The sequence below is a fragment of the Pyrus communis genome, chromosome 8 (genome assembly GCF_041283825.1).
Source record: "Pyrus communis isolate YQ-2024b chromosome 8, ASM4128382v1, whole genome shotgun sequence".
NCBI lineage: Eukaryota > Viridiplantae > Streptophyta > Magnoliopsida > Rosales > Rosaceae > Pyrus > Pyrus communis.
This window is the reverse complement of record NC_142572.1, coordinates 18,390,270-18,401,306: the sequence shown is the minus strand read 5'-3', so window position 1 is coordinate 18,401,306 and position 11,037 is coordinate 18,390,270. Positions and strand designations below refer to the sequence as shown.

Here is an 11,037-nt window from a genome sequence, read left to right as displayed (position 1 = left end):
GGCTATCATTGAATGTAGAAGAAAGAATAGCAGTAGCTTTTGTTGAACTTCAATCATAAATAAACACGTGTCAAATTATTAAAACAAAAAAATTATAATAAAACACGTGTTTATCTATGATTGGAAGTTCAACAAAGAACTAATATTATTAAATTTGTCACAATAATCACATTCATCACAATAGCCAATAGGCCTGTCCTATTTAAATATTGAATTCGCCATTCGAGAACGATAGTTGACATCTCTCATTCACAACACGATATTGAATTCGCCTTTCAATAGGCTTACGCTGCCGTTTTACTGACGCATCATTTGTCAGCCATTATAAACCGCACCCGCTCAATAATCTGTCCAAGTTTGTCCGAGTCGACCCAGGACGAAAATCAAAGCGAAGCCCGGAAGAACAGAAAACGGATTCAGTAACAACAAAACCGGTTCCGGTTTGAGAATTCATACTTCAGAGTGTGAGAGAAAACACTGCGATACGACACGGTTGCGTTGTGAACCTCCGCTTCGCTTTTGCATTTGGCACAAGAAGAAGAAGATGCTCCGAAAATGTGGAGGGCAATCGGTGACAGAGAAGCGGGCAAGCTCCGCCCAAATTCGTTCTCGAATCGAATCAAGTCAATCCGGATCCAAACGCTTGAACTCTCCAATCACAAAGACATCATGTCCCCTCACCGCGGCTCCGTCAACTCTCTCCAGCTCGATTTGACGGAGGGCCGGTACCTGGTATCTGGCACCTCCGATGCTTCCGCCGCCGTGTTCGATGTCCAGCACGGGACCAATTACGGAGGCGGCGAAGCTATCAAGAGGCACAAGTGCTTGTTCGCGGTGGATAAGCAGCACGAGCACGACCATAAGTATGTGGTGTCCTCCGCCGTATGGTATCCCGTCGACACCGGCCTGTTTGTGATGGGGTCGTACAATCATCACATCAATGTTTGGGATACGAATACGGCTCAGGTAGTGATGGACTTCAAGATGTCGGGGAAGGCGTACCGGACTGCAATGTCGCCGTTGGCAACTTCTCTCATGCTCATTGCTGCCGGAACAGAAGATGTTCAAGTCCGCCTCTGTGATATTGCCTCCGAGGCTTTTGCTCACACCTTGTCTGGCCACCGCGGTATGTCCAAGAAATTCGCAGAATTAAACATTTGATGCACATTTGATACATAGAAAGTTAGAAAAATTAAACTTCTTATCAATTATCATGGTTATGTAAACACATGAAACATTTTGGATGACAATATTGAGGATATAAGCAGGGATTGTTCTTTGAAATTTAGGGTGGACAATCACGAAAATTCGATTCTTTAAATAATCCAGCCTAGTCGGTTTTTTCAGCATTTTGTAAATTTTTAGCGTTTGGACTTTCTGGTTGAACCTGTAATTTTTAGCTCAAGGCTGGCCTGCCATTTGTGGACGGCAAGAAATTTACCGTACACCGTATTGGCGGAATTCATGCTTAGAACTTAGGCCGTCTACAATGGAGATGGCTAATTAATGGCCTTATTGGCTATTGGGCTGGCCGCTTCCAGCCCCCTATCAACCCGTTTGTTGGGGGATCTTTCTCACCTCCAGCTTGCTGACATCAGCAGCAATCCCTAGTTGATGTCAACTTGCTGTTGAATTTTTCTTTTTAGTCAAAATTTTCAATTTTAAATTTTTTCCTATAAATATTTATGGCATTTCTACACTATTTCTCACATCCTTTTTACCCTTACATATTATCTTACTTTATTTTATTCAAAATTTTCACATTCTTTTCACCTCAAACACTCTTTTCATACCTATTTTAATGTCTAAGTTGTTAACATGTAAGTAATATTAAAATATTTAATAAAATTTGTAACTATACCAACATGAAATTTAAACAATATGTAACAATACCAACATGCAACAATACCATTAAGTTAAAGAACAAACTTAAAAATAATAAATTACTGAGGGGCTATGTTTAGTCCTTTTTCGATTAGAGATGGTATATAAATATAGTTTGACACTGATCACTTAAAAATAATTTTTTTGTTGAGCTATAATTCTGAATGGGACTATACTTAACCATTTCGGTTGGAGATCTCCTTAGGATCGTAAGGTTAGATTTAAGCTCTTGGTAGATTTATATTCTTCCTTTGGGTTCTCTAGTTTTTTTTTACAAAAGTACCAAGTGTTTTTAGTCTTGTTTCTTGGGTTTAACTTATAACGTAGAATAAAGTTTCGTGCATCTAGAGGGTAAGTGTTGTATTTTCATGATTGTGGAATGGTCTACTTCTATCGAGTGGGTTTTGCTTACAGGCGGATGTAATGGTGCAATACGTTTTTGGGACGTTGGACGTGCCGGATGTTTTCTTGTTTTGGATCAATCTCAGTCTTAGCTTGGGAGGCATCCACCCATCCTAGAACGCTTTGCTACAATTAAGGTTTTTTTCTTTTCTTGGCTGAGCCAAAAATGTTTGTTTTCAAATTATTACTTATCCCGTATGTGTACCATCTTTTTAATAAAGATGAAACTCATATGTATTGGTGGGCTCTACTAAATGAGTTAACAATTTAAAAGTATTCTAAAACAAGGTCACAATCATGTTAACTTTAGCGATCATCGAACCTTAAGAAATTGTCGCGCCAACGTTATTCCATTGTCATGTGAGCCTTAAGGGCTAGTATGGCAGCCTAGACTAGATAAGCCTAGAACAAAGTCTAAGCTCAACCCTATGAAGTCCCACTCCTATCTCTTCATGATCTAGCATTTTCTCTATGATCGAATTAAGCCTAGAAAGATAGTTCCGTTTCCACAATTCATTCATCGTTTTCATTCTGGTTAAATTAGAGTCAATCTCCTGCACACTTGCAATTTCTTCATTGCAGCAACTTTTTTTTTTCTTTTTTTCCCTTCCTGGTTAAATTACAATAATATAAGACAATAATAACATTGATTCCCGACAATCATTAGAATTAAGGTACCATCATTTGATTAGTGCCCCATTTCCGTTATTTAAGCTAAAATCATGGAGTTTGTTGCACCTAAAAGAGGGAAAAGGATCCAAGCCGGATCCTTTTTCTGGGGATCGTATGGATCTCGCGATTGTGACCGTTTATTGTACATCGTGCGGTCAATTTTTGTTAGGTACTATTTATATTTAATTTTAAATTTTAAAATTTGAAATGATTTATGACAATATGATGTACGATGAACGGTTACAATCGTAGGATCCTTAGGATCCTCAAAAAAAGAATCCGGCAAAGATCCTTTTCCTTAAAAGAGGTTCACATTCTTGGTAGTAGAATGTGATAGAAATGCATGGCCGACAATTCATTTCAAACCTTGGTTTTAACATCATTGGAAAAAACAAAAGATTTTTTTAGGCCGAGCTCGACCAAACTCGTCGAGGCTACATAATGGATACACCACGCGGGGTTAATTTGAGACAACATTCTACCGAGTGCATTTTTATTCGGTGGTGAATGCTTATTTTTTCTCAGCGGTCAGGGAAACATTGGAGAGTTCTTTACTTAACCGAATCACTTCGTTTTCGGCAATACGAGGGGTTCTTTGACTGCGCTAATTTCCTTAATCATTCGGCTTGCAAGCCAAAGTTCAAGAAAACTGGGGGGCAATGTTTGGACCCAAAATTTACACCATCAGCCCGTGGAATCAAGGCCGTTGAGTGAACATAGCTCTCAATCGTCGGATGGAAAAGAGGAGATAATTTTTGTCATTATTAAAGGATAATATTATGGTTTTTATCATAATAATTATCTTTTAATATGAATTATCCTAGTATCTTTTTCAACCAGGTAAATAGGGTGCAAATTATATCCCGAAGCAAGTGGTATTGTTTAAATTGAGTTGGGATGTGTGTGGACATGTGGATATGCTGCAAAGCTGGTATTCAAGAAAGAAGGGTTAGGATGCATGCATGGATGGATGAGTTTAAAGGTGATAAGATAGGAAGCCTAGGTAGCCTAGGCTTGGTAACATTAATGAGATGTGATAAGGCTTTCAGGGGTTGGCATTGCAATTAAATTGCAGGTGTTTACGACATACATAATTCACATACACGTGGAGAATTTAGCCGCCAAGCAGCATGGAGGGTTTGAAATTAATGAGAGTTCTATTGCACGTGGTTGGCATTAGGCGTTTCGAATATGTTGCCTGACTAGCACCAATTCAGGTTGTGATAATTATTAGCAAAGGGATTGGCTTATCAAAGAGTTTGAGTTGCAATTGAATTCTATAAATACCATCAGGCTGCGAGCAGAGACTTCACTATAAATACAAGAGGTCGTGCAACATGGAAAGGACCGCCAATTCAACACACAATTGCTCTGTGCAAAACCTCTCAAACATCTTGAGATTTTTTTTATTTTCTTTTTTCTTCGCCGACACATCTTCAGTTTAGATAAACAGCACTGTGAAGGCAATCGGCGAACACCTTCAGTTCGGATAAACTGCATTGTTGTCGTAGAATCAACCAACTGAGGAGCATCTTTAGTTTGGATAAACAGCACTGCGTCGAGGCCGACTGGTTACCTATCCAAATCTCGGTCGAGAAGGGTTTCCGGATCCTTATTGGCAGAGGTCATCTTATTAGCCTTTTCGGCGAAGTAAGGTTTTACGAGTTACGATATTCGCTGAGTGGTTTTATGATTGGATACTTCCAAGTGAGTTTCAGAGTTCAACATTCTAATGGCCGAACCAAATTTACCATCAAGACACACATTACCTTTGAATACTTGTGTCCATATAGTTTGGTGTCGATTCGACGTGCTTAGACTCTCACGAATATAATCACCGTGACCGAATCCGGCGCCGACGATTCGTGAACTTCGCAAAACTAGCTGCCTTGTCTTCAGGCTCGAGAATCCAACATCAACAAATTTTACTCAACACAACATCGCACTCAACACAACATCAACAAATTTTACTCATCGGCCGAGCTCGACCGACGAGTTGGCATGCCCCGCATTCAACCGAATGACGTAGCTAGCTTATTAGTTACTCGGCCTGCGTGCCATATAGGCTTTGTAATTTTTAAGGTCAACAGTATGGTATATTATAGCCCAAATTTTCACCTCAAAGTAAAATATCGTTGTAGGAAAAAAATAAAAAAAACCCTCAAAACATCACAAGAATTAAAAAAGCCCTCTGGTTTCTATCACCCATCCAATCCATCTGACTCATCATCACACTTGTCCCACTAACTCACCATTGTCCCTTTGGTGAAAAAGTTATATATCTGATCAAAATCTGTAAAACGTTATGTCCATGTATATTTATCGGTTATTCCAAGCCAAACTAAATTGGCGTGCCTGAGTGCACATATAAGTAAACTACAAGAAAGACTCTGAAAAGAAGACATATACATATAAATATGAAACATAGTAAGTGATTATAGCAGCTTGAATCATTCCTATATATACATAGATGGCTTCCTAAAATGTCACAAAAATTTGAGTTTCTATGGCTACATTGAAACCGATCGTTCCTTTTTTTCGAATATCCATTTAGAACCCTGAGAAGTTGACCAAAGTTTTAGGTCTTGGCATATAATTGCAGTTCCTTAATTCTAGACTGTTAGATTTTTTTTTTTTAATTGTTAAATATATTATATTCGATATCTTATCTGTTAAATTTGATGTTTTTATAAATTTAAAATTTAAAATTAAATAATTTAAAATGAGGACCGTTGAATCAACTAATAGCACAGATAAATGAGGCCCGATCAAAAAGTAATGCAATTGGGATTGCACATGGGCGACCGACAACCTATCAGGCTGGGCCCCACTTTCCTCATCCTGACCCGTTTTCCTTCACTTTTGGCGAGTTTCCTTCGATCATGCGTGTCAATCATGGGCCTTTCCATACCTTTTTCTTGGTTCCCACCATGGCACCATCAGTGTGGAGAAATTTTTGGGAGTGACGGGAACACCACCTCAACAAAGCCAGGTGGTGTTCCCAACCAATTAAATGTTGACAGCTAGATGTTGTCATTTGTTCACTTAAAAAATACTTGAAAAAGCTGAAAACTCAAAAACCAAAAGATTCCTCATAACTCTGTTAACATCTCCGTTTCTTTGTTTCAAATCAAAAGCTTTTTGCAAACTTCAAGGGAAGTTGCAGACTCAATTCCCTCTTCTTTCTTTGAAAAATAACAACAATTCCCTCCATTTCTCACAAACTCAAACCCAGACCAAGGTATTATGGATGGAGACTTAAACCCAGACCAAGGTATTACGGATGGAGACTCAAACCCAGACGAAGGTAGCTTTCTGCAGGTAGCCTCAAACCCAGACGAAGGTATTTGATTTTGCCTTTTAATAAGTTGTATGTGTGAGCTCTTAAAACATTTTGCATGATTATAGGACATTGCTTTTTTGCTCTTGGCCATGATATTTTTTTTTAAATAAAATCTGATTATTGTTGATCTCCCAATGAATAATGCAGTCATTGATATTGAAAGCAATGTAGAAAATATTCAATGCAATGCTCGAGAAAAAACTCCACCTATTGTAAGTCTTGAAGAGAGTTATGCTGGAGATTTGTATGGAAAAATTGTGAAAAATGAGCAAGAAGCTTATGATCTCTATAATGAGTATGCAGCACGCATTGGCTTTAGCATTCGAAAGAAACAAAGAAGATATGACAAAAATGGAGATCTTTCAACACTTAATTTTTGTTGTTCAAAAGAAGGTTTTCGGCAAGATAGTGACCCTTGTGAAGAGAAAAAGACTAAGAGATTGGACGAGAGAACAGGCTGCCAAGCCAAAATTCGATTTTTACTAGAAGATGGTGAGTGGAAAGTCTCTACCTTTGATCCTGAACACAATCATGAACTTGCAATGCCAGAGGAAAGACAATTTTTAAGATCAAATCGTAAAATTTCAGAAGCTCATATGGGTGTGATTAAAACCATGGCGAATGCAGGTATAAGAACTACAAATACGTACTCATATTTAGCAGAAGAAGTCGGTGGGTCTCAAAATGTTGGGTTTACGAAAACAGATTGCTACAATTTTGTTAGTAGGGAAAAAAGAATTATGCTTGAAGCAGGGGATGCTCAAAGCTTGATCAATCATTTTAAGCGCAAGCAAGCTGAAGATCCAATGTTCTTCTACACGGTGCAAGTTGATCAAGAAAACCGAATGACTAACTTTTTCTGGAGGGATGGAAGGTCCAGAATTGATTATGAGTGCTTCGGGGACGTAGTAGTATTTGATACTACATATCGAACCAATAAGTACAACATGATTTGTGCTCCTTTCGTTGGAGTTAACCATCACTGGAGTAATGTGTTGCTGGGTTGTGCCTTTTTGTTGGATGAGAAGACTGCTACATTTGAATGGTTGTTTGAGGCATTCTTAGAATCAATGGGGAACAAAAGCCTATAACCATTTTCACTGACCAATGTCAAGCTATGGCAAATGCCATTATGGTGGTGTTTCCTGGGACATGCCATCGTTTATGCACATGGCATATATCAACGAATGCTACAAGAAATATACCAACACTTTATGGAATCCCTGAGTTCAAAAAGCTATTCAACAAGTGTCTTGACGGATGTCAAACAGAGTTAGAATTTCAGCATACTTGGGATGCAATGATTGAGGAATTTAACGTTGCACAAAACAAATGGCTTAAAGGTCTTTATGCCATTCGTGAGAAGTGGTGTCCAGTGTTTAGCCAAGATGCTTTCTCTGTGAGGATAAAATCCACACAAAGAAGTGAGAGCATGAATAATGTTTTCCACCGTATGTCTACTAAAACGATGACTCTTACTGAATTTGTGCTTCATCATGAAAAACAAGCAAATGGCATGCGTTCAAAAGAATTAGAAGAAACCTTTCGTTGCAAGCAAGGTTTGCCTTCTACAGCAGCTAAAAACAGTGGTTTTCTTAAACGTGCTGCAAGTGTCTACACGAGAAAAATTTATAAATTTCTTGAGTATGAGTTTGTTGGCAGTTTGGCGGTAAAAATGCGTGAAGTTGAAAGTGATGGAACCCTCCAAACCTTTGAACTTAATGAGGAGGGTCACAGAACAGTTTATGTTGTCAAATTCAATTCCTCAACTTTCAACATCTCATGTAGTTGCAAGAGGTTTGAATCCATGGGTTTGTTATGTCGTCATGCTCTACGGGTAATGAATGTAAAAGAAGTTTCTCAAATACCAAATCAATACATATTGAAGCGGTGGACGAAAGACGCAAAGAAAGAATGGAATGAAAATGAGCATGGAGAATCTTTACATGTAAGTGACAATTTGTCAGTGACGTTACGTCGGAATACTTTGATGCGGATTGCTTATGGTATATTGAGTATGGGAGCTGAGACAGAAAGTTGTCATAGAATTGCAATGAAAAAAATTGAAAGAAATGGCACAATTGCTTGACAAAGAAATGAAGTCAAATGGGGAAGAAATTGCTAATAAAGAAAGCAATGACGTTTTGAATGATGTTACTGTTCGTGATACTGATGGAGTCAATAACTCAGCTGATGAGGCACCGGTGTTGAATCCTCCGAGTGTGAGGCCAAAGGGAATAAGTAATGCTAGATTGAAAAGTCATATGGAGAAACGTAAAAAGAAGACATCAAATGTTCTTGGCTCATCTAGTAAGAAACTTGTACATTTTAAATGTTCACATCTGTGTTATTCTTCTGATATATATATATATATATATATATATATATATATATTAATAGTAGTTGTTATTTACTTGTTCAGAGAAAACCAAACCACCAAGTAGTGGTGGTCCTTCACATACCGCCAATGCCAATGCTCGTTTCCCTTCAACTAATCAGGTAACTAATATGTATGTTTGATTTGGATTTTCTATATACATTTTGCTTAATTATTCATATTCGATATTCGATATTGATCAATTTTTTGTAGTTCTATCCAACTATGACAATGCCAATTGCCAATTCCCATGCTTGTTTGCCTTCACCTAATCAGGTAAACTAGTTTATATTTTTGAGCAAGATTTTATAGATTTTGTTCGATTATTCATGTTCCATATCGTATCAATGTTTGTAGCTTTATCCAACACTGAGTTTGCTAACCACCAATGCACATGCTCGTTTCCCTTCATCTAATAAGGTAAACTAGTTCTATGTTTGATTAAGTATATTTTATATATTTTATTTAATTATTTATGTTGGGTCTCGTATCAATGTTTGTAGTTCTATCCAACCACGAGATTGTCAACCACCAATGTCCAGACTAGTTTGCCTTTATCTAATCAGGTAAACAAGTTTATAGGTTTGAAATTTGTGTTGGTGTTGTCAATATTTATATATTACAATTTTCATTTTTCTTTTAGAGTCCCAACTACAGTTGGTCATGTTCCCCACCAAACTTTGCCTTCACCAATGTGCTCCAAAGTCAAAACTGTATGACACATTTAAATCAGGTATTGTGTTTTTCCTTCTACCCTTTGCTTTGAATTAGGTATTTGTGTAAATTCTTTGTTGAAGTTAAATTCTATGTAATGCAGGATGCCTTTCCTTGTGGCTTTGAGGAACATGAAGATGCTTGTAACTCCTAATTCTGATCATTTTAGAATTCACGTCAAGATTTCAGTGGTTTTGACAAACATCAAGTTCATGAAAGAATGTTTTCTTGTTGTACTATGTTAGACTTATTATCATAAATCTGAAGCTCCATAATTTGACATTAGAATATGTAGCTTGGAAGTTTGGAATTTGACATTAGAATAGATATGACTTGAAAATGGTTAAAGTTGATTTTAGATTAAAATGTGATAGTACAAGAAGTTTGGTTTAACCCCAGAAATGAGTTTGGGATTTAACCCCATATAGTGCTTAAAGTGTCAGATTTGCAAATATAGAATGCAGGACACGGGCACGAGAAGTCGTGTAACTTTACCTTCATTAAATCTTGGGGCGACATTTGTTTAATGGATTGGATCGATATATTCAACCATTTAGTGGAGACTAGAGATGATCAATGAAGTTGATAACGAACCATTGATCATCCAATTTTCTTGCTTAGACCTCTAGATTGCATTTGGTAGCTCCAGTAAAACGACATAAGGTTTTCTTGTTTTCGAGTTGTGAACAGGTAATAAATAGAGTTTGTTTGAAGTTCTGCAAGTGTTGTATGAGGAAGGAATAGAGCACAGGCTGTGTTCAATGATACTCACATGTGCAAAATGCTAATCCTATGGTCTAAAGCTAACTGGTTTTTGGTGTAAAATCCCTAATTTCACTGCATTTGGATTGATCACAGTTCCTGACTTATTAAACTTAATATCTCCTTGTACATTTTGGGAACTTGACAGCTTAAAGAAGTGCTCATAAAAGTAAATTACACAATATCTACTAAAAAAACTTAGAGAAGGGACTCGGTTAGTCAACAAACAGGCGCCTCGCACTTAAATATTAAAGAACAAAGAGAGAAAACCAAGCCGAACTCTTCAAAATTCGTTGGCACACATGCCTCATTGGCTCAATTGAATGTATAATGCATACTTAGATAAAACAATTCGAACAGTAGCTCAGAAACAGTGCTGAAATTCCATTAGCACTAATCACACACTGCCGGAACAGAGATCCTAGCAAAGCTACACCAATTAAATGATAAAGACTAAGAACCATAAGGATGAGGAAGAAGATGGACTTCAGATTGCTGGCAACCCTGTTGTGATGAGGCCAAGTCTCCATCCAGAATTTGGAAAACCCCTAAACTGGAAAAGCAAAAAAATTTGGCAGTTGCCCTATTGTGATCACCCGACGACGCAAAAGCTTTTCAATTGAAATTTAGGTTTAAGTCTGAGAAAACAACTTCAACATTTAAGGTTTTCAGACCACTTATTCTACCCATAAAAATCTAACAAAATTAAAAATCATACATGCAGAAAGCTAAATTAGGTTTAGGGCAGCTCTACCACCGCTTGCACCGCCACAACAAAAATAACCAACAACAACATAAAGTGTAAGGGCAACGGAGGCCTTGACAACAAGAAGTTCAGGTACCGCAGCGTGCGTCAGCGGAGCTGGGGTAAATGGGTGGCTGA

General features: G+C 37.7%; 1 protein-coding gene and 2 pseudogenes across 2 annotated transcripts; all 3 read left to right on the top strand.

Annotated features, from left to right (window-relative positions):
- The first annotated feature begins 247 nt into the window (after window positions 1–247).
- LOC137716831 (WD repeat-containing protein ATCSA-1 pseudogene) lies at window positions 248–1,284 on the top strand (annotated as a pseudogene). The gene has a single exon (XR_015965089.1). The product of XR_015965089.1 is annotated as a WD repeat-containing protein ATCSA-1 pseudogene (transcript).
- A 5,023-nt stretch (window positions 1,285–6,307) lies between these two features.
- Window positions 6,308–8,390, top strand: LOC148695254 (protein FAR1-RELATED SEQUENCE 5-like; annotated as a pseudogene).
- Window positions 8,374–9,785, top strand: LOC137733400 (uncharacterized). The gene is made up of 7 exons (XM_088699262.1): window positions 8,374–8,611; window positions 8,724–8,800; window positions 8,892–8,954; window positions 9,036–9,098; window positions 9,182–9,244; window positions 9,322–9,411; window positions 9,496–9,785. Exons 1-7 carry the CDS (start codon window positions 8,374–8,376, stop codon window positions 9,544–9,546), a joined length of 645 nt encoding a protein of 214 aa, XP_088555388.1. The 3' UTR covers window positions 9,547–9,785.
- The last annotated feature ends 1,252 nt before the right edge of the window (window positions 9,786–11,037 follow it).

Coding starts and splice junctions, on each gene's coding strand:
- LOC137733400 (XM_088699262.1), top strand. CDS start 8,374: ATGGCACAATTGCTTGACAAAGAAATGAAGTCAAATGGGGAAGAAATT. Junction 9,099..9,181: donor GTTTCCCTTCATCTAATAAG/GTAAACTAGTTC, acceptor CAATGTTTGTAG/TTCTATCCAACCACGAGATT. Junction 9,245..9,321: donor GTTTGCCTTTATCTAATCAG/GTAAACAAGTTT, acceptor TTTTTCTTTTAG/AGTCCCAACTACAGTTGGTC.